This window comes from Trematomus bernacchii, unplaced genomic scaffold, assembly GCF_902827165.1.
Source record: "Trematomus bernacchii unplaced genomic scaffold, fTreBer1.1, whole genome shotgun sequence".
Taxonomy (NCBI): domain Eukaryota; kingdom Metazoa; phylum Chordata; class Actinopteri; order Perciformes; family Nototheniidae; genus Trematomus; species Trematomus bernacchii.
The window spans coordinates 336,391-359,723 of record NW_022987797.1 but is presented as its reverse complement, the minus strand read 5'-3'; the positions used below and the strand labels follow the sequence as shown (position 1 = coordinate 359,723).

The window sequence follows — 23,333 nt, the reverse complement described above, 5'->3', positions numbered from 1 at the left end:
TCTCTCTCCCTGATTGTCTCCAGGTGCAGCCTCTCCCCCAGGTGCTCCCAATCCCCAATCAGGGCCTCCTTAAAGGACCTGAGGAAGGCTGCAGTGGCCTCTCTCCTTCTCCTCTGGCTGCATGGGTGCAGCACGGCGTCTTCGTCTCTGTGTGGGACCTGTGTTTTATTAATTACTAGGATATGTGTTCCAGCATATATTGGTACCATAGTTTACTTTGCAAGTTGGCTGGTGAGCCCGTTTTCTGTTTGTCTATATCATTGGTTGATTAAACCTCATTTTGTGGCTTCAGAGATCAGTTTCCTCTCTCTTTTCTCGTGCCTGGTCGTTTCTGTGTTTTGTTACTCTCCTTCGTACCCCTGGATTTGGAGGGAACGTAACAAATGGGGGCTCGTCCGATCTTTCAGACAAAGAGTGAGTATTTGTTTGTTTAGTGTTGATATTGTGTTTGGTGGTGAGCAGTAGTGTGTGTGTGTATATAAGTGTAGCATTGGCTGTGAAGTCTCTTACTGTTTAACAGCTTCCTCCTATTTTCGGGGTAATCCTGGGTGGGGATTTAGTCCCTGTTGGGGGCAGGCGTTTCAGGGTTTCGGCCGCTGATGTTTGCCTTTTAAAGTCGCCTCGAGCCCGGCACGCTCCAGAAGATAGGTAGGTAAGTTGTGGTAGGCAGGATCTGGGGAAGCTTGTTATTTGGAAGAGTCAATGTTTGTGTAGCCTCAGATATTTTGCCTATTGTTTAGTGAGGTGATTTAAGTGAGTGTTGAAAATTAGTTTGTGTGTTTTAGTATGGCCTCCCTTGTGTTGGGTGAGTCCTCTCATACTGGTTCTAAATTAGATGCCAGGTTGAAAGTGAGGTTAGCTAGTCTCCAGTGGGAGAAGGAGCGTGAGCGAGATTTTCAGCTCATGAGGGAGCTGGAGATCAGAAAGTTAGATGCAGACACAGCTTTCAGGATGCGTCAGCTAGAGCTGCAGACAGGTTCAGTTGGTACCTCCTTCGGGTACACAACCATTGTCAGGTTCTACTACTGCTTTTGATGTTGGTAGCAACATTCAGCTGGTCCCTGTCTTTCGTGAGTCAGAAGTGGAGACCTTCTTTGGTGCATTTGAGCGCATTGCTGCTGCTCTGCGCTGGCCAGAAGATGTGTGCGCCATACTTGTACAGTGCAAGCTAGTCGGCAAGGCTCAGGAGGCTTGCTCTTCTCTTTCTGTCGAGGATTGTATGGTGTATGACAATGTGAAAGGTGCTGTTCTCAGGGCATATGAGCTTGTGCCTGAGGCCTACAGGCAGCGTTTCCGCAGCCTGAAGTAAACTTCTGGCCAGACTTATGTGGACTTCGCGAGGGAGAAGAAAATCCTCTTTGACAGGTGGTGTAGAGCTTGTAAAGCGGATGACATTACCTTAATGTGTGAACTAATGATGCTGGAGGAATTTAAAAACGGTGTACCAGAGCGTACTGTAGTTCATTTAAATGAGCAAAAAGTATCTACCCTTCAGCAGGCTGCCAGATGAGTTTGCACTTACACATAAAAGTGTTTTTTCTCAGCGTGATCCCCCTCATCAAGAGCGTGATCCCCCTCAGCGAGATTCTTACCATAGAGCTCGTGACGCATACGTCCCCCGTGCCAGTTTTCCAGTATCAGGTCCCAAGCTAGAAAAGCCTTGTTTTTTTTTGTCATAACCCTGGTCATTTGATAGCAGACTGTGCAGCTTTGAAGCGAAAGCAGGCTGCCACTATGGCGGATGTGGAAGGGATTGTGCTATCACACAGTGGTGTTTTGGCTCATAGCAATTCTCCTCATCGTGTTGGTTTCCGGAAAGCTCGTAACAGGCGTGCCACACATGCTCATTCTGTTTCTCTTCCAGGACCCAAGGAAAATAGATTGTGTTTCTTTTGTCTTGACCCTGGTCATCTAGTGGCAGAGTGTGTAGCTCGGAAGAAGCAGGTGGCAGCTTCCAAGTGGTCTGTGGAAAAGCCAAAAGACCGGCACCCAGTTGAGATGCGACAGAGTGGTGAGTTGCAGTTAAGTTCTGCGTCCGTCTGTGACAGTGCTGTGGGTGTTCCCGTCTCTGAAGCGGTGGGTGTGGACCTGGCTCAGAGCAATGGGGATCTGTGTTCAGTGAGTGATGTGTGTATTCCATGTGATGTGTGTGTTCCATGTGTTGCTCCGGTGTTGGCTGCTTGTGGGCAGTATAACGTGCGTTTTATGGGGGGGGTGTTACGTGCCGCAGTTGGTGCTTGTGTGTGCTTTTGTGTGTCTCTCTCCCTGATTGTCTCCAGGTGCAGCCTCTCCCCAGGTGCTCCCAATCCCCAATCAGGGCCTCCTTAAAGGACCTGAGGAAGGCTGCAGTGGCCTCTCTCCTTCTCCTCTGGCTGCATGGGTGCAGCACGGCGTCTTCGTCACTGTGTGGGACCTGTGTTTTATTAATTACTAGGATATGTGTTCCAGCATATATTGGTACCTTAGTTTACTTTGCAAGTTGGCTGGTGAGCCCGTTTTCTGTTTGTCTATCATTGGTTGATTAAACCTCATTTTGTGGCTTCAGAGATCAGTTTCCTCTCTCTTTTCTCGTGCCTGGTCGTTTCTGTGTTTTGTTACTCCCCTTCGTACCCCTAGATTTGGAGGGAACGTAACAATTCCAATAATGTTTTCCTTCAACAACAGCTTTTCAAGATGTCAGCACTCATTTACAGGAACGTAAGACAGAAAATTACCCTTAAATGGGCTAGTAGTGGATTTAATGACTTGTGGAATTACGGGCCATTCAAGTGTTCATACTCGGAAATTGATTTAGCTTAAAACTCATCTTTGCTATTGGTTTCAAAGCCCAGCGTTGATCCTTGGGGCTTGGTAGTAACATGTGCTCCACACAAATTGCATAGTAGCTGTCAGTTGTTTGACTAAAGTCAATCATACCAACAACTGTTGAATAAACTGTGGAAATGTAGCAATCCAACTTTTGATGTTACTAACTGGCTGCTAGCAAGACAGCTGGCTGGGCAAAAGGTTGCTACTCGCTACACTTGCATTCTTTGTAGCTAGCTATAGTGTTTTCCAAGCTAATAAGCTAACCAACAAGCCCTTCAAGTTGTCAATCAGTCACCAAACAACCAGCAGCAACTCATCTGTACCACCTCCTATGATGACCAGGCAACTGGCTTTTAAATCCAATAGTTTTACTCTGGTGAGTATATATGTTATTCATTGTCTTCTTCTCTCCTTCCTTTAACCTTCATCTCGCTCCTTGTCTCTTCTTTCATATTTCATTCTTGTTTACGGATGCACAGTCTTTATTCCTCCCCGCTCCAATGAGAGTACTTTAGATTCACATTTAAGGAAACAGGTGTACCAGAAGTCCTTCCATAAGGAATACGACCTACTCAACAGCTTTGTCTTCATTGTTAAATGAAGGGGAAACAGTCTAATGGCGCATTTCCACTACAGCGCGGAGCTCGCTTTAAGCGTGCCGTGTCGTGCCGTGCCCGTTTTTGGTTGCGCTTCCACTAGGCCTAGTCACGGCCCGGCCCGGCCCGGCCCGGGGCCACTTTTTCACCTCTTTTCTGGCCCGACAAAATTGTGGTTCTATCGGGGCCAACAAACAGGGCTGAGTCGGGCTGAGTATGCTAAACTAGAGAGAGGATCGCTGGCAAGGGGGCTACAACTACAACAAGATGGACATATTTGACCGTGATTTAATTGTAATGCACGTTTCAAAATGATGCCGAAGTAACAACATACTGATACCGGTTAGTAAAAACCATGAATTAATGCTTTGGCAAGTTTGCAGACAGACGGCAGGCGAAAAACCTTTTAAACTGTGTGTTTTCTAAATGGAGATTGGCTAAGCTAACGCAGTATATGCTCCGACCGTCCACACTCACAACAACGGCCTATACAGACATAAATAAAGCAGCGACTGTATTCACCATGACACAGGCAGTCTGTGGTTTGTACTTGTTTAACTTTTGTCGAGTTTCTGAACATATATAAGGAGCTGTGAGCTCTGAGTGCTAACAGCTAACGGCTGTGTTGTTTTTCTGGGGTTCTCAATGAAGATGACGTCACGGCTCCGCCTACACTGCGTTACTATAGTAACTACCCCAGTTCCTAAACTGTAATGGAAGCGCAGCATGAAGTGAGTCGGCCCTGTTAAGGCCCAACGCGGCCGAGCCGTACCGAGCGTGGCCGAGGCCGACCGTGTAGTGGAAATGCGCCATTAAAATATTTACTGTTCCAACAAAGTCACACAAAGGCTCACATCACAATAACAGTCCTTACACAATTATTAACAAGGCGGTCTATTCCAATATGATAAAGACACAAATTCACTAGATTTGTCATTTGTGCAGACATTAGCAAACATTAAATAATTGTCAATTTATTCTCCTGATATTAAGTTGTGTGTTCTTTTGTTGACGTGTGTTTCTGACTTTCTAAATGTTTTTGGTTTCCAGTCCTGTGGTTGCAAGTGCTGCAATACATCATTAATATGGACCTAATAAATCAACAAAAAATTCAGATTGAAAGACATTATAATGAGGTAAACCCTGTGTGTGCGTGTGTGTGTGTGTGTGTGTGTGTGCTGACATGCTATAAATCAAGCAACATTAGCCGAGTGGGTATTACTGGGTGATAAAATCCAGAGTTTTAGATTATAATATTGGTGTGTGTGAGGCACATCTAGGGATTACGCAGCAGTTTCAAAGAAATATGACGTGCAATGTAAACTGCAGGCAGATCACAAACAGGAAATATTCTGTTTCCTATATCATTTTGTATGTATATCAATTATGTTTTGTTTATGATTGTTTTTAAAAAAGGGGTATTTTCTCATACTGCCTGTGCTGCATAACCTCTTTTCCCCAACCTCTTTTCTTTTGATCAATCACAACAGAGCCGGCCAGCTAACCAATCAGATCAGACTGGGCTCAAACCAGAGCCCAGTTTGATCTGATTGGTTAGCTGGCCGGCTCTGTTGTGATTGATCAACCGCTTAGAGATATCCCGCCCGTTAGCCTATCATGTACACTGTGTTTGAGCGCTTGCCAATAGAAGAGCGAGTGTTACATAATGATGTCATTATGTTACTGAAGCAAACAAGGGAGTCCAATGGAGGCGTTTTGTGACTTTGACCTTTGCAGACCATTTACATGCACAAAAACCTATAGAACACCCTACAGGAAAGGAAAAACCTCAAAAAGCATAATAGAGCCTACTTAATCAAGGCATCATATTGTAGGGGGAAAATGTAACATTTTAAGTGTCAAATACAGAAGCAGCATTACGTTTCTGACAAAACATATTTGCCATTGCAATATGTGAGTACATAAAAGAGATTTATGAGACCATGTTGCAAAATGCCAGCATTTCCAGAAGGCTACCTACAAAAAATGAAATGACTCAAACCCAATGAAATGTCCACACTGTCTGAAATGATGCATACTGTAAAGTCACATGACCTCTCCAGAGAGAATGATGTGAAATGCAAAATTGTCATTGTTCCCCTATGCGCACACACACACACACACACACAGGTCCTAAATTAACCAATAAATCAATAAGCTCATAAGTGTGATTGGATGGTGTGAGTGCTTATTCATGGTGGTGCATATGCAGGCAGAGGGCTTTTCAATCAGCAGCCTGAGCCAAACAGCTGATGAGAGGGAGGAATGCTGCAGTTTGCTCTGATGATTTAAATAATGATGTGGTGGAGCTTTATTTAATGATTCAACTGTTATTTTACTCAATGTAATGCTGCTTGTCGCTTAGAGCATATAAACAGGATTACATTTTGAGCACTCAGCTCCTCTGGCAGGATCAAGAGATATAAATTGACTATGAAAATAAAGTATGACTGTCCTAACTTTTCAAAGTCTTTGGTTAAGGCCATTATTCTGGTGTTTCCCAGAAAAACTAAAATGGCTTAAGGAAAACTTTTCCCTGAAATGTTTATCTAGCAATAATGCTTTACCCACTTAAAGTTTGCAGGGTCACATGGATCCAACTGCAAGTTAAGTTTTTAGACAAATGACAGTGGTTAAACAGTTTATATAAAAATGTAACGATTTAGGTATAAAATATAATTTTACCTCCTCAATGAGCATTTCAACAGCCAGGTGTCATTCACTACCCTTACACAAATACTGGGATATGTATGGGATTAGTTTTGTTTCATAAAGATAAAGCAACACTTTCTCAGAATCAAGCAAAATTTAGAGTTCAAGAGAAAAAAAAACTGAGTCAAGCTAAATACATTTAATTTCAAAAATAAAACTATAAGTTGCAAACAAATCATTTGTGTAATCATGTAAACTATAAGTATTTTTTCTTTGTTTTAACACATCTTTTTCTTTGCAGTTCTCTTTGCTTCTTTCTCAATGATCAGACTGTTGCTCTCGCTGCAGCTCTCTCGTTTGCGCTCCCTAATTTTTTGTTTTCAATTCTGACACAAACCTCCCAGGTGGGCGGGACTTTCAGGGGTGCGTCCCCATTGGCTACTCAGTTTTTGAGTTACAGCCCAGTCCTCCAGCGATTGTACAGTGCAGCTGCGGTGCGGTAGCTGAGTGTGTACAGAAGACCCCCAGAAGAACCAGCATTTCAATTATTATAATACTACAAGTGAAAATATATGTAAGTATTGATCATTTGTGTTGTTTGTGCTGTACTATACGGTCTGTTTCTTTATTGTGTTAGTTAAGTGAGAAGTAAGGAAAAGCTGTGCTATGAAAGTTAGCTTTTGCTAACTTTAGATCCATAACAATGCAAACTAGTAGTCTAATAGCAGGGACAGTTAGCTACAAAGCGAGCAGTGAGTGAGTGAGCGTTCAGACACCGGCGCACACACTCAAGCGGACTCGTGTGCCTGACTCTACCAACATGCTTTCATGATTCTGTTTAGATATGCAAGTATAAGCCATGATAGCTTATTTTAATAACACGCTAATTTGATATGAAAATCAATGGAGGCTGAGTTAACTTTGTAGGAAAACCTACCGTCCATGATGCCCCTGAGCTGTGTTTTATTTACTAAAATATAGTACTTCATATTTTTAATTTCCTAAAACATTTATTTTCCTCTCATATTAACAGTATGGATCATTGAGACAGCGTGGTGTCCAGAGGTCTTATCCCGTGTTCCCACTTCCTCTGAGGGGACAGCACGGAGGGGGGGCATGAAGAGAGACCTGCACCATCTTCATCCACGCTGGGCGTTGCTGTTATCACTGGCTCAGTGTCATTTCATTTGATCAAATGTCTTTACATATACATTTAATAGATGTTATTATTATCCACCTTTTTGTTTTATTTCCTTTTATTTAAAACATTCTTTGAGACTTAATCTTCTGGTTCAAATTCCAATAAATGTAATTTGTATAATCACTCTTTTGTCTTTATTCTACATGAAAATGTTAGAGATTCCATTCAAATCTGTTGATTATTCATATCTTCCTCAGGCTAGGAATAGTATGTCGAGTTTTTAATGCTAAATGTATATCATTTTCTCACAGGATATAGAATGAGACAACACAGTTTTTATCCATTGTGTATGAATGCTTCAGCTCTTCAGACCAACATAGTAAGATGTGAGCATGTTCCTAATTGTGTTGGTATGCAGCCTAGGTCTGGTCTGCTTAATAAAGCAAATCTGCCACTTTTATATTGTAGAATTTGTTCAATTAAAGCAGTCTTTAATTGTTTGTCCTAAACATAGCAATATATGCTTTTGAAATGTAACATGTCTTTGAAAAAATAATAGTATACAGTTTATATTGTGTATCACCTTTAGCTTGAAAATACATAGATGTGTTAATCTATAAAATAAATAGACAGACACTATCAATCCCAAATTGGGAAATTATTTAACAGCAGCAGTGTGTTCAGGTATTAAAATATTTAAAGTTGGAATAAAGTATAAACTACACAACACAAGTATAATGCACAGCAATCCATAAGATAAGTCCGATATTTTCATGAAAACTCCCCAGGAGGCACCAACACAAACGTGGCCGAGTGGACTCCGGAGTTTGCTGTATGAGTTGCACTGTATGATCTGTGGTGTAGTGGGCTGTCACTCAAAAACTGAGTAGCCAATGGGGACACACCCCTGAAAGTCCCGCCCACCTGGGATGTTTGTGTCAAAATCAAAAACAAAAAATGAGGGAGCACAAACGAGAAAGCTGCAGCGAGAGCAAAAGTCTGATCATTGAGAAAGAAGAAACAAGAACTGCAAACAAAAACCTATGTTAAAACAAAGAAAAAAGACTTATAGTTTACATGATTACACAAATGATTTGTTTGCAACTTATAGTTTTATTTTTTAATTACATTTATTTTGCTTGACTCAGTTTTTTTTCTCTTAAACTCTTAGTTTAGCTTGATTCTGAGAAAGTGTTGCTTTATCTTTATGATACAAAACTAATCCCATAGATATGGTTTATAGAGATGAGCGGTGGGTCATGATTCATCCAGAAAACATTTATAACATTGCAGTAGCGAACATGACACTATTTAAAAAGCACTGCTCTAATGGTAAGAATTTGACTTATGGCCATTTGCTTTATAAAGTTTGAGTTACATCCTTTATGTATGTCATGTATCGTTTTTGTTACAATATTTCAATAAAGTTGCATCAAGTCTCAAGGATTAGGGTTAGGGTTAGGATGCTCAAGGATGCTTCTTACTTCTTTTGCTCTAATATAAGATATCATAGGTAGTAAGCCATCTCTTCAAGATGAGAATAGTAACAATGATTAATTATGTTTGAATTCTAACTCCTCTCTTTTTGTTCAAAAGAGGACTCTTAATTATGTCTGTCCTTGCAAATTAATTTATTGGCAAAATTAGACAGTATTTTACCAAAGCGGAAAACCTGGCCTAAAACAAGATGCAAGTTGCAAAACATAATCTGGGTGTCCTTATGTTTCTTTCAAAGCATATTTGAAGTTGCAAATTAGAAATATATAAATCTAATGCATAAGAGAGAGGGTTGCAACTGTGATGGGACAGAATAATTAATTGGAACAAACAATGTGGGATCTCCATAAGGTAAACTAAACAGGCTCAATGCGAAAACACAGAGTACACTTTCCCTTGCTGCTGCACTTTCTCAATCTTTCGCTCTTTTTGCATCTGACTCATAACACAACTTTTTCTGTCAAACCGTTAATAGAGGTTTCGTTAGAACAAACTAGCTAGCAATGTTATAATTCAGCTGACATACAGGGTCGGGAGGGTTACTTTAAAAATATGTTAGGGAGGCTGTGGCTCAGTGGATAGTGTGCTGGACTTTGAATCAGGGGATAGCAAGTTCGAGTCCCACTGCAATCAGCATGTCGTTGTGTCCCTGGACAAGACACTTCGCCCCAAATTGCTCCTGTGGGGATTGTTCACAGTACTGAATGTATGTAAGTCGCTTTGGATAAAAGCGTCTAACAAATGACATGTAATATATATATATATTCCGTTACAATAATTACCTGTAAAATAAAATGTAATCAGTAACCTAATCTAAGTATCTAAATATAAAAGTAACGTAACCTGATTTCTTTTAGTTACTTATTGTTACTTCAATATCACAGAAAATGCTCTATTTAGTTTAATACATACAGTTGAACTCACACACACACTATTTTATGAACATATAGGTTTAATTACAAAAAGAACAAATGAACCAAAGAAAGACCATAAAGCAGATACAGGCAGTAGAATATATAGATTCAAACTTAAAGTATTAGCCTACAGAACAGTGTATCTTTCAGAGAAGAGATAACATCTGATCCTTTTACAACAAACAATATATGCTCCTTTTAGTTTTCTAGTTTGTAATCCTAATATAAATTCACAATTTTTAGAAATGTAACAGTAATCTGATTACTTCCTTTTTTATGTAACTGTTATGGAATACATTAAACATTTTTTGTATTTCTGATAATGTTATCCCGTTACATGTTATCCGTTACTCCCCAAGCATGCTGACACTTCTTTTGGAATACAAGCTATACAAAATGTTCATGCTTGACTTTTTATTGCCAGAACGACAATGTAGCAATTGTGCATTACAATAAAGCCTTCCAAGTATGAAGGAAAATAAATATGCACATTAATGCGCTTAATAACGCTCTCTCTGAGTCTCTACCTCTCCTCTTGCTCCTCTGGGTGTCTTTAAACCTTTCCGCCTCCGTCAGTCTGCCAGTCTGCCTCGTACCGTTATGTAACTTCAGATATTCAAGCTAGCCATGTTGGCACTGATCTGCTGTGTGTGTATGTGTATGTGTATGTGTATGTGTTTGTGTATGTGTATGTGTATGTGTGTGTGTGTGTGTGTGTGCGTGCGTGCGTGCGTGCGTGCGTGTGTGTGTGTTGTGTGTGTGTTCAGTAGTACTAGCATAGCTGATGTCATTTTCCACTGGGCTTTACAGTAGAGTTCCTGTGTGTGCCATCACCCCTGCTAATAGTTAATATTATATGTAAAGCAAAGACCTACGACCAGGAGAACTTAGGGAGAAAATACAATTACATTTCCGAGTGTGGAACATCTAAACATTCCTAAAGAATCCTGCAAAATTAATGGGAATTTGTTTTATATGGTTCAGCTAGCAAAACCTTTAAATAAAATTGTATCTATGAATGTAATACCTTTTCCCCAAGATTAAACCTAGAGACTTCAAGACAAATTGTAACCTAAATCAGAATTCAAATGTAATTCATTACATAATTGATTTTCCTGCTGGCATGACTGCAACAACGACTAGACTTACTAGACTGCTTAAATATAAATGTATATTGACATGTATATTGACTTAGTTATGTCCAACAGAAAACATTCAAAGGGGAAATATATTCAGAAAATATCTTCCAGCCTTAAACGTAGTAGTGAGACCAACTATACAAATTGTAGATAAACAATAGTTAATTCTGATTGCATGCCTCAAATAAACTGATCTTATAATGTAAGCATGTTTATTTTATATGTAGGTAGTTTGTGAATGTTGAGCTTGCTGAAGTGTGTGCTGGTACGGATTGTGATTGATTCTGTGTCTTATTTCGGATACTTTCTGTTAGTTCACTGCCATGTCGTACATATTGAACTCTTGTGTGTGTGATTTCCCACCGTGTACCGTTGTGTCAAAGTGCACACGGCTGCTTTGCCCACATTGGAAGTGAAGTTGGCCACTGTTAGTTAGCTAGCTAGTTAGCTAAAAACAGCAAATGTAAGTATACAAATGTAGGCAAATTGAGACACAGCATGTATTGTGTATATGAACCAGTCCGGATGAGTTACTGTACTTACTTTCCCTCAGAGCCGTAGCTGTTCATGCTGTCCTCTATGGACTCGTGGCTGGCCTGTCGGACGGTCCGGCTTGGCATCTCCACAGCCAGACCCGTCTCCGTGCTCCTCTGGATGCCTCCCTTCAACTTCCTTCCCTCTGTATCCACTGCAGGGGAACACACAGACACACACATTAATTCAGCTGCTTTACACAAGTATGTAGTACTGGGTTTTTTCCACTCAAGTATCTGCAATGGCAAATCAGTTCGCTGCTCCTTCACTGCAAGTGAGACCTTTCGACCCACCAGCAAAAAAAAAAACGGTATGATATCCTAGCTAGAAAATGGTGGCACAAGCTCCCCATTGATATCAGGACTGCAGAACATTTAAAAATCTTCTGTTAAAGACTGCAAACCCGTCGATTTCTACTGCACCTTGGCCAATAAAATATGGAAAAAAACGTATTTTCTGTATGTAGCATTAGCAAAGCTAATGCAAACCTAATGTAAGTCGCTTTGAATAAAAGCGGCAGCTAAATGTAATGTTATGTAGAAAGTAAATCAAATATATAAGAGAAAACTGTTCTGGTAATGCAAGTGTAGAGCCAGCTGAGGATGGTAGCCAATTAAAAAAAATTAAAGAAAGTTTTGATGCTCTGAATTATTGAAAATAATCCCCAGGTTTCTTTCAGTTGAAGCTGTTTTCGTGTTTGTCCTGCTTTGACTTCATTAGCGTCAGAGGAAGGACGACCGCATTGATGGGGAAGCTCTTTAACGAGGCCAAGGACAAAAGCACTATTTCACCTCAGAGCACAGACATACATCTTGTTGCAAAATAGACCACAAAATCACACTTTATGGGACCTGTCTATGGCAGCAAGGTGTCCTGTGTGTGTGTGTGTGTGTGTGTGTGTGTGTGTGTGTGTGTGTGTGTGTGTGTGTGTGTGTGTGTGTGTGTGTGATGGAGGTTGAGTTTATAATGAAGCTCTCTGGTACGAGGTCTTTAACCTTGTTTTCAGGACAGGACGGGAAAGTAGTTTTCTTTTAATAGTGAGGACACACACAGGGACAAACATTACTTTTGTAAAATGGTAATGGCATAATTGTTATAATGGAGCTTTGTTGTCCGTCTTACTGCAAGTCTTTTGCCTGAAATAAATGCTAAAACCCACCAAATGAATGTATTAAAAGTAAATTCAATCAAATGGAATACATGTATTTCTGCCCCTCCCCCGCAACAGCTTCCGATCAAATCCTGACGAAGTTGTTCTCTCTCTTTCTCCACAGACAGTTTCAATTACCTCAATGGAAATAAAAATGATTTAGGAAGCCTTGCACACACATACAAACACACACCATGAAGTTAGTGCTGCAGTTATTAAACAGTGACCTAGAACGATGCTATTTATATCGTTCACATGGGACGCTGTCAGATTTGGGTTACTGCTTCTGTTTCTGACTGATCCATATGATCAGTTTTCTCTGCCGTCAGTCTGTGAGCAGACACAGCAGCACTGTTACATATACAGAAGTGGGGGAAGATCATTAACTTAAGTCCTGATAGAATTGCTATGGTCCTAAAATTCCATATTACACATAAAAGACCCAAATTCAAAAATGTTTTTAAGTAATAGTGCAGAAATATTATCAACTAAATGCAGTTAAAGAATCAAAAGTAAAAGGGTTAAAAATGCAGATTTGCTGTATTCAAAGTATTATAATATCATATAATATTATTTTATCCTGTTTTTAAGTGTAATGCAGTGCTGCCTTATTTCATATAAACATATCATGTTTTTATATATAAAGCGTAATCAATAACTGTGTTAAATAAAGTAAAAGTATGGTATTTGCCTCTTAAATGTAGTAGAAATTGTATGTACTTGAGTAAATATAATTTCCACCATTGCACACATCAACACTAATGTCAGAGCAGACCAGTACAAATGTCAGGCTTATATTACCTGGGATATTCAAAATAGCACACCTGAATTTTTCATTTCAGCCTTCGAGTCACAAGCAGAAAACTCCTCGGATTACAAGCAATACAGATTAGGTCAGGAGGCACTTTTAATACTATGAGATCCGGTTAGGAGCCGGAACAGCCATGAAAAAAGGTTTGTAGTTGTATAACACATTTCATAAACCCTAATCTTGCCCTGTGTCTGGATTTACAAGCAACCAAATCTGCTTTATTTTATTCCAGCAGTCCAATGGGCACTATGGAGGTAAAATCAGTCAAGAGTCACTCTATTCCAGATTCACACAAAGACACAGACATGACAATGTTCTGCAAACTCTGTCAAGCCACAAAAACCCCAAGATAGTAATTGTTTTGATACAGGGATTCAAATAAAACTTGTTGTGTTTCGCACAGATTGCGTTCCGAGTTTCAAAAGCTCACTATGCGCCTCCTCATACTGGTAGAAGAGGGATCTCAAGGTACAATACATTTAGAAGTCAATATCAATACTAATGCAATTCCTGGATTTGATATACCCAGTTGATACCAAGGTAAAGAAAATGCACATGATGTAGTATTCACAGAAATTCCAACACGAAAATGGAACAAAGACACAGATACATGTTATTTTCTTAATTAGAATGTAAGTGTGAGAGAGTTGGTATTTATCACTTTTTGGGGACATTATTCTGTTTACACAGTCACGTCATTGGGACCTCGGCAGTTTTAGGGACATATAGGCCCCGTTCAGACGATTTCAGTTGTATCTGCTAAAGTTCTTTATCGTATAGACCAGCGGTTTTCAAAGTGTGAGGCGCGCCTCCCCTGGGGGGCGCCAGAGAGCTTCAGGGGAGGCGCAGCGTGAGAAAAAAATAAAGAGAAACAATGAAATCTAGCTCGTTAACTTCAGCTAACTTTATGCGAGCGGCAACATGGATCGATTTTTAGTGAAGTTACCTAAAGTGAGAGAGGAGACAGCGTCTGGCCACCCCAGTTGGCAGCTTTGTTTTGAAATAAAAGTTGTGGCTCATCGGACATTTATCAGAGAAAATCCCTGATGTCCGAGTGCAAGTGAATGCAGCACAAGACGCGAGCCTTGTAACCCTGGCGCGAGCGAGGAAATGTGATTGGCGGCGATTTCATTTGAACGGGCGGCAGAAAACGAGAAGCATTCGGACCCAAGTACACGGAAGGAATAAGGTATTTGCGGTCTACAATGACAGAGAAGAGACTGTCAAGTTTGGCTGTGCTCAGCATTGAATCAAAACGCACTAAAGCTTTGGATGTTAATACGTTTGTGAGGCGTTTTGCTGAACAAGATGGTAATCGCCGCATTCAGCTGTAATAGGCATGCCAACTTGATGCTCTGCTCACGGATGACTCGAGCATTAAAAACTGTTAAGATGATGACCTTACGTGTGTACATATATTTTTTTCTTTGTGGGGGTCTGCCCTGAGAAAGTCAAATAAGATGGTGTGTAAAACTACACTGCACAGACAAAAATAAGTAACCACTTTGATTTAACTAGGCCAGTAGGTAAGGGCATTCCACTGGATAATAATACCCCTGCATTATAGCAACAACAATAATAATAATAATAATAGCAATAATAATTGGGAGGGGGGGCGCGGCTGTTCTTATATTCTCTGAGGGGAGGCTCACCTTCCCACACTTTGAAAACCCCTGGTATAGACGGTTCGTCCACACGAAGCCGAAACGGAGCCGCGGCTTCGGAGCCCGAAACCGATAAACTTTGAAACCGGCTCCCAAAGTGGGTAAGTCTGGAGATGACACGCTTGTGGCTCCGTGTGTATGCCCTATACCAGGGGTGGGGAACCTCTGGCCCCCGGGTCGTATACGGCCCGCGAGACCATTTGGTACGGCCCTCGAGGTAAAACGCAAAAAAATTAAGAAATCTTGACCGCAAAAAAATTAAACAAGCGAGTGCCTGTTTTTCCTGGGTTAGGTCAGGGTCCTTAAACACAACACGAGCCTACGTGTCCTCACGTGGTATGTGGCTGCGTTTCACTTCTCTTATTTTTCATTTCCTCGCTCCTCGGTCTCGGTCTCACCGGAAGTTGATTTGTCTGCGCCATCTTGAGTAGCGTCCCAATGGCCTTATTTTTGCCGGAGGACCGAGGACTGAGGAGCGAGGAGCGATAATGGAGGAGCTATAATCGAGGAACCACCAGACCATCCTTCGATGAAATCCTCAGAGACTCGCCCCGCCCCCTTACTGTGTATCGCTCACTGATTGGACGATGCAGCGCATGCACTGATCTGTTGCTTCTTGACATGAGAGCAGTTTCCCAGCGGAGTGAAGAAAACACATGAAACTCACGGGACTCACTCCTCAGTTCATACCGTGTTCTGTTTCAATGAATGCATCATTCAGTTACAAATATGTGATATATCTGAACAACAAAGTGGTCAAAAATCATTTTATTCATTTATTGGAAACATTTTCATGATCGCTTTTTTCGTTTTACATTTTCATTTATTGTCATTTCCATTCAGTCAGTCATTAAGTGCTATTTAACATGTTAATGTGCTACATATCCACACAAACAGACAAAGTGTGCAATCCAATGAATGTTAATCTAACTGGGTTTTGATAGATAAGATATCTCTCTTTCTTCTCTCAATTATTTTATTTCTATTGTGCACTCTAATCAATATTAATCTAACTATTGTTCGTTTATACATTTTAAGAATGGCGTTTATCTTTTTTGAGAATGAGTTCTTATTTAATGTATTTAGGTCTACAACAGATGATACAAATGTTTGTGTCAGTAAATGTGTACTAACAGAGGCGGGGGTGTTTGTGAAAACAACGGGGACAGAGCTGGCTGCTGTCAGACGATCAGCTGTGCAGCGTCATCACAAACGGACGTCGCTTCACGTGACCCTCCGGAGGAAAGGACGTCCCATTGCTCTTAAAACTCATTTCCCTGCTTCTCGTGGTTTCCTTGCGTCTCTCCATGCTTCCCTGGTGGGAAGGACTAGTCGCAGGGAAACGACGCAAGTGAGGGACGCAAGGAATCCATTTAACCGAAGTGAAACGCAGCCTGTGTCTCGTCTGACAGGGGTGCAGTTCTGCAGGAGAGCACCAGAACGCCGCTCCGGGCCGGGACTTCACAAATTGCAGTAGCCATAAGGAGCCGTACACATGCCGCAGTTTTTGCGTGGCTGTGTCTTTAGTTGAAAGCCCAGTGGCGATCTGTTCATCTGTCATACTGATCATACAGTCAATAACTTTGTTGTTATTAGCATCTGGTTAGCTAGCTATGCTAACGAATATAAGAAGCTTCTACAACCAGTGAGGTAAAGGCACATCTTTATATGATCATTATAGTTATAAAAAAATAAGAGAATAAAGTAAACCGGTATAAAATACTATATGACAGTAAAACAAAGTTGTTATTAATAAACAAGAATACAGTTTGGAAGGGGAGTGATTTGTAAAATATGCATAAAGAAAAAGAAATCTGCTTACAGTTCTGTTTCATATGGGTGTTGAGAGATGTATCCATAGATCTCTTAATGTTGCTCTCAAAGTGCACCAGATTGATGCTTTTAACTTCAACATTTAAAAACAAATCTTCCCATAGAGGAGGTTAGGTCTTAGGTCCCCCCCCCACTTAAATCATGTCCACATGAATAAGAAACTAAATACATTTGCACACATCTTGTGTCCATATCTTTCTGTTGTGGTGGTCATGCCACACCGTGCACGTGCATGCATGCGCGAGTCATGGTAAAATATCTGGATTAAGAGGTTGCTTTTTCTTTGCACATCATGAAAGAAAGGCCAAATTAATGGACTGTGATTTTAGTATTTTTGAGAGGAAAAAGGTTCCCCACCCCTCCCCTATACGATCATTTCCTGAATCGATGACGCCATAGCCCCGCCTCTCCTCACCTCTCATGCTCACCCCCGCGTCATTGCTGATGCGTTTCGCCAACAACAACAACAATGGCGGATCACAGGGTTGCGTTCGTGCTCCAGACGCTACTGACCATGATACAGATTTTAGTGCAAAATCTACAGCTCCTCAACCACAACCATCAGCAACAATAATAATATAATATAATATAATAATAATAATAATAATAATAATAATAATAATAATAATAATAATCGTCATCGGTCTTATTCGCTGCTTTTGGTGTATTTTGTGGCGGAAGTACAGCACCACTTACAGGCCCGGCATATGTACTACAGCGTCTCCAGCGGTTTCGAGCGGTTTCGTTTGGACGGACACATTTCTTGAGTCGATTCCGTGTGGACGGAAGACTTTTTTAAAATCGACTTCAGTTCGAAATCGGTTCGTCTCCTTGTGGACGGGGCCATAATCATGTCCCCAAAAGGAAATCTATTTATTTTTTAATGCTGGGGTGATTCTTAAGGTGCCTCTGAAGTGTTTAGCTTTGGCCCACTCAGGATGTGTTCGGTTTGCATATTTGTGAAAGCAGTGGCGCCACCTAAGGAATGACCATGCCAGTGCAGTTGCTGGTGTTTGTGTGTGTGTAACCTGCTGTCACCTCTTGTCTCTGGTGACTGAGGCAGAGTAGAGTTACACAACTAATAGAAAGTGGATAATGGCTGGAGACACATCAGCCTCTCTGCTTGGCGGTGACCCTTTCACGGCGCTGATGGGATATTATCTCACTTCAGCTCGATACAATCAACATGCTTTATGTGTAGCCGAGGGACAGACAATCTCAACTTGCATAAAAGATAGCAATTTAAAAGATTGACAGTTTTCCTTATTTACAACATTTCTGCCCAGATTCCACATACAATTAGACCCAATGCTTTCTCTTTTTCCTCCCTGTCTGCATATTTGCATCTCTTTCTACTTCTGTATTGTAAGCTCCATTCAGAATCCAGTATTTGCTGTGCTACCAGTCTGTTAGTCAAAAGAAAATGTGCAGCACTTGTTATTCTTTTTGAAAGCAGATATTTTCTCTCAGTCAGAAGTGGTACAAGCTAAAAATCTGATACAATGAAAGGTCTGCACTCATGGAACAAAAGACTAAAAACATTGCAGCCCCAGGCCAACTTTAATATCTTCTCTTTGAAGATGGTTGTGGATATTCAGGTTACACACCTGTTCACATTGCATTCCCAATACAGTGCACCTGCTCTACTTTCTTGCTTCATACAATCTTTTTTTTCCGTCTCAATGTTTCTCCTAATGCCGCTCTGCTCCTGAAATTATACTCAAATGCAAACATAAGATTTGAATGAGAAAAAAGTCACAACATCAAACTGCAAAAATCTGAGTTTGTAATCACTCTCAAATAGTAATCATCAAGAAACATCCTCCGACAAATACAAAAACAATAATCCACAGTAATTTTCTGAATATGGTAATGGTTAACTTGTATAATGTGAAATAAAATAGCTTTATATTAAAAAACTATACCAAACAAATATCAATATATGCAAACATAAACCATCATATAAAGAATGTGGTCAAAACATTGTGAATAGACATTACATTGTGTCATTTATTCAATTTTATACAATAAAGGTAAGTGGCGCAGAAACTCAAATGATTACAGGTGAAAGAAGACAGATGTGCGGACAGGCAGTTTTTGCTTGAAAAGCTAAGCTGGTCAACTTTTTCCCACTTTGACCAGCTGTTTTTGATTATTTGTGTCCAGTTGTTTGGTATCTTTTAGCCATATAAACATCCGGTAGCTCAATGTGTCACAGGAATTTCCAAGTTGGATTTGGTCCACTCTTTCAACCTGATTTCACCCCTTTTTTTCACCAGAGCCACAACTCTGATCCATGCCATGTCAGTTAAGGCTCACGGTGTCCTATAAAGGGCACACATCTTTGAGGAATAAATTCATTTTAATATTTTAATTCTGTTGTGAAAAGGTGATCGCAATTTTGCTAAAATGTTTCAAGTGGTTATGAGGTGGAATGTGTAAATGTGTGTTTGTGTGTGTATATGCATGAACGTGTGGATGCATGTAGGTACGTGGATGCAGCTATTGCAAATTGTGTTTAAATATGGGTATGAGCATTTCTCCCAATATGTGTTCTGTGCACTGAAAAAGTAAAACGCCCACTGCGTTTTTGGCGGATGTAGTTCACCGTGATGTAGAGCAACCAGTGTGATGTAGCACAAACAGTGTCTGATGTGACGCATAAAAGTTGTGATGTAGCAATCAGCGAGCCAGGACTCATTAGATTGTCTCCCAGCAGAGAGATATTAATGAAAGCAGAACAGACACAAAAATAGCTGCTCCCCATTCAGCCAATTTATCTGGCCAACACACTTACTGACAGACAGACAGGCTGATGTGGCCTACAAGACTTAAAACACAGATACAGCCCCAAGAACAACCAATATGTTCTAGCATCTTTGCTATAAATGTTCCCTTTAGAGTATTCAAATAATCAAAATGTCTAAAAACTACACCAGATACACCCATGCTAGAGCTTGTGGTGCTCCATCCACTATAAATGCATTTTAAATAGGCACTTTAAATAGGTCATTGTGACACTGGAGAGTATTTTATAGTTTTATCTCTATTATCTCCACTCTGATGGGCAAGAATCGATTGGGGCCGCTAAAAGCAACATGATTTCTGCATCACTTGCAACAACTAACTGCCCAGTCTATGAATCTAAATCACAAAAATAATTGCATTAATGGTATTACAGTGTTACGAACTCAGGAACTCAGGGTGTAGGACCCAATTGCACGACCCAGGAGACACAGGTAATGTATTTGTAAGATACTTTATTTTCAGATAGATGAACAAAATAAACACTATCAAATCTCTGGATGAGATGACAAAAAGAGAACAAAAATCGCTCACGTAGTGAGGAACAAAATATCTTGACAACAAGAAGAGCATCGATCTGACCTAGGCATGAGACAAGACGAACTGACGAAGGGAGACAGGGGAATTTAAACACAGGATAACAAGACACAGGTGGGAACAATCAGGGGCGGGGCTGGTGCTGATGAGCGCGGGAGACACACAACAAGTAGACAATCAGGCAACCTGGAATGACAGGTAAATGGTGAGTGACAAAAACAACCATAAACCAACATGAAAATGAAACTCCCTTAACATTTCTGTCGGTGCACAACATACAGCATGAACATATCCATAACATTTTATATCTGAGTTCAATTTGCCCATTTTTTGCATTATTTATTATCAAAATACCACATAGATAAACCATTTAAATGTATTTTTCATGACAAAACTTTCATTGCATTCCAAAATAAATGAGTCTGAGTGGACTACTCATCATAAATGGGCTTCATTTAACACCAACTCTCTGAAAATTATAATAATTTCACTTTAAATGCATTTGGCGATTAGCACTGATCTTTGTGCTCATTTGCATACAAAGAGCTACATTTAACTCTAAATGTATTTATTTTACCTTCATGAAATATGTGGTAATATCACAGGAACATTTAGGTGCTATTGATAAGATGCGCATTTAGGGGTGCATTTTAACCCTTTGCAAGGGCTTTTGGCAGCACTTTTTTTTGGTCTAATTTGTGCAGGTTTATCGGCCACAAAAGCTGGATACCCCTTTCTGTATTTGTAGCTAGAGTTTTGAACATGAACAAACTCTTGGGGTTCTGATGTAAATAGCCAGCAGAATCATTTAGCAAAGTCTGTTTTACCTGCGTATGTTAGTTTCTACCTTGTATATGTCCACTGAGATTAAAAACGAATTAAGCTGTGTCTAGCTTATTACAAAAACAGTGAACCTTGATGGGAAAGTAGTTCTTAAAGTTAACCTAGAGGGCTTTAGTGCAGATATTAAGGGTCTCCATGAAGATGTTAATACAATGTTTCTTCCATTTTTACTTCAGTGCTGATGATTTTGCATAAGAGCCATATAATTCAAGAATGTGTACAAAATGAAACCCTCAAATAATGTTTTAGTTCACACACTCTCCTCTTGTACAATCCTCGTTGTAACACACGTGACTTGCATCATTTTTTGGCTTTGGTGGACGTGCCTTTGTATTGTTTTTTATCAATTCACAAGATTTTGAATCTAGACAGTAGGAATACATATTTTTACCTTTGACTCCCCTGATCATAAACACATCCTGATGTATGTGCTGTCTGGTCTATTTAACCAATCAATGACTCTTGCAGCAATCAACCCATGAATCACACCTCAGTCACATTAACTCGTAGCCGCAGAGAAAACATCCTTGCTGAGATAGAGAGACTGAAAGGAGAAAAAGAAGGAAAGAGAATGGAGAATTGAAGTGAGTTGACTCTCACGTGTTGAGGAAGATGGGCAGATTTTGCTCGGGGATAGCTGTTTTCCACACAATATCCAAAAAGATATATTTGTTCTAACTCTATTTATCAATCTAGATGGTGTTGCTGGTATATCACCCGTAGAGATGTCTGCAGTATCACCGTGCAACAGTGTGCTTCTTGTCATAGCTAGAGAGAATGATTTTAACACTAATGGTGTCCTCCTCAGCTGAGTGGATGCATGCTTTCTTTCTGCATTGGGATACCGTAGAAGGAAATAGTTCGACTCCTCAAAACAAGTCTTGTGGATTTTCTTTTCTGGAAAGTGAACATTAATGTTGAGAGTTTCTTTTGGCGCTTTGAGCTTTTAGGGAAGTACAATCTAGTTCCATTATGTTCTATTAAAGACAGACATATCTATTGCCAATATCTACAACACTCACAAAAAAAGCATGTAGATTAATAAAAAGCACAGCAGGTCAAAGGAGAAATGTGTATTTTGGATTTTTGGGGCGATAGTTTAAATGTGGTCATCCTCTATGTATTCCACGTCTCTACTTAAACAACAACCCTTACCCAGAACCAGCATGATTTCATCAAAACCTCCTGACAGCACTGCAAATACATCCACTTCCAGCCCAGTGGGGGGGGGGTACATCGAGGCAATCAAACGTCCCAGCCCTGTCAGTGTGTTGCACTCTATACCATGCATTGCAGCACAGTAGGCTCCCTACTGTTTCCTCAGGATGCCTTTTCCTTTTTTTTTTCTCTTAAACCTTTTATAAAGTTTCAAAACTCTCAACTTGACGCACAGCTGAGGCTCTATTTGTCTCTGCTGACATGTTGAGAGGTTGTGATGTGTCCCCTTCTCCCACCCACCCTCCTGTACCTCCGCCCTGAGTCTGTCATAAAAGTTAAGGTACATATTATTCTCTGGATGATGTAAGAATTTTTTTTATGAAACATCATGTTGCATTTTAGCTTGACCTAATATCATATGCCCAGTCTATGGGAGAAAAAGGTTGATGTCTTCTCCTATCGTATCCTAACCACTATTCCTTAGCGCCTGAGAGAAATGTGAAAGGGTTAAGGAAAGATGACTGCGAAGCTTTTTTGAGACTATAGCTACAATTTTCCGTACAGTGGACTACTATAAAGCGCACCTAGCTACTTTATCGCGTGTGCTCTAAATGTGTTGTTTTATGCTGGTTTTATGAACGTGGACAAAAGTGACAAATATATTCATTACCATATTACCACATTATGGTAGCTCGCACTCATCCACACCCCCCTGTCAACACGGAAACCAAAGTCTAAAATGCCTCTAGGGATGAGATATTACTTTGTAGGATTGCCCTAAATCAATAAAGAGACCACCTGCTAGCATTGCCCCTGCTTCTATCTATCCGTTCTCCAGACAAGATTTTTATCCACAACCTTTTGTATCTGTCATTTCTCCAAGCAGCCTCCATCCCTCCATCCCTAGTATCATCATCGGCTGAAAAACCTTTAATCCATCTTATAAAGGTAAATGGCAAGGTAATATTGCACATCCTAACCGCCATGGATGAATAAATGGTTAAATTAAATTAAATGGATGTACTGCAATATCCAGTGGTTGAAATTGCTCTGTCACCGCCAGCCCTTTCATTACAGAAGAGAGAGAATCTGGCAGAAGGTGCTTGTCAGAGCAGAATAGAGGAGAAAGAGGATCCTGGGAGGCACATAAAGAGTTGCATTCATTTGAAAAATGACTTTCCTGTAGAGGTGCTACAGCCGATGAAGGAGTGATAACTAAAGCTGAAGATGAGTAAGAAGCTCCTTTTAAAA

At 40.3% G+C, this 23,333-nt stretch overlaps 1 protein-coding gene across 1 annotated transcript in view; it reads right to left on the bottom strand.

Annotated features, from left to right (window-relative positions):
• The window catches only part of rims4 (regulating synaptic membrane exocytosis 4), a 73,168-nt gene that overhangs the window by 19,820 nt on the left and 30,015 nt on the right, over window positions 1-23,333 (bottom strand). Inside the window, exon 3 of the mRNA XM_034149913.1 lies at window positions 11,291-11,435. Within this exon, the coding sequence (XP_034005804.1) occupies window positions 11,291-11,435 (145 nt within the window). The remainder of the gene's footprint in view (window positions 1-11,290; window positions 11,436-23,333) is intronic.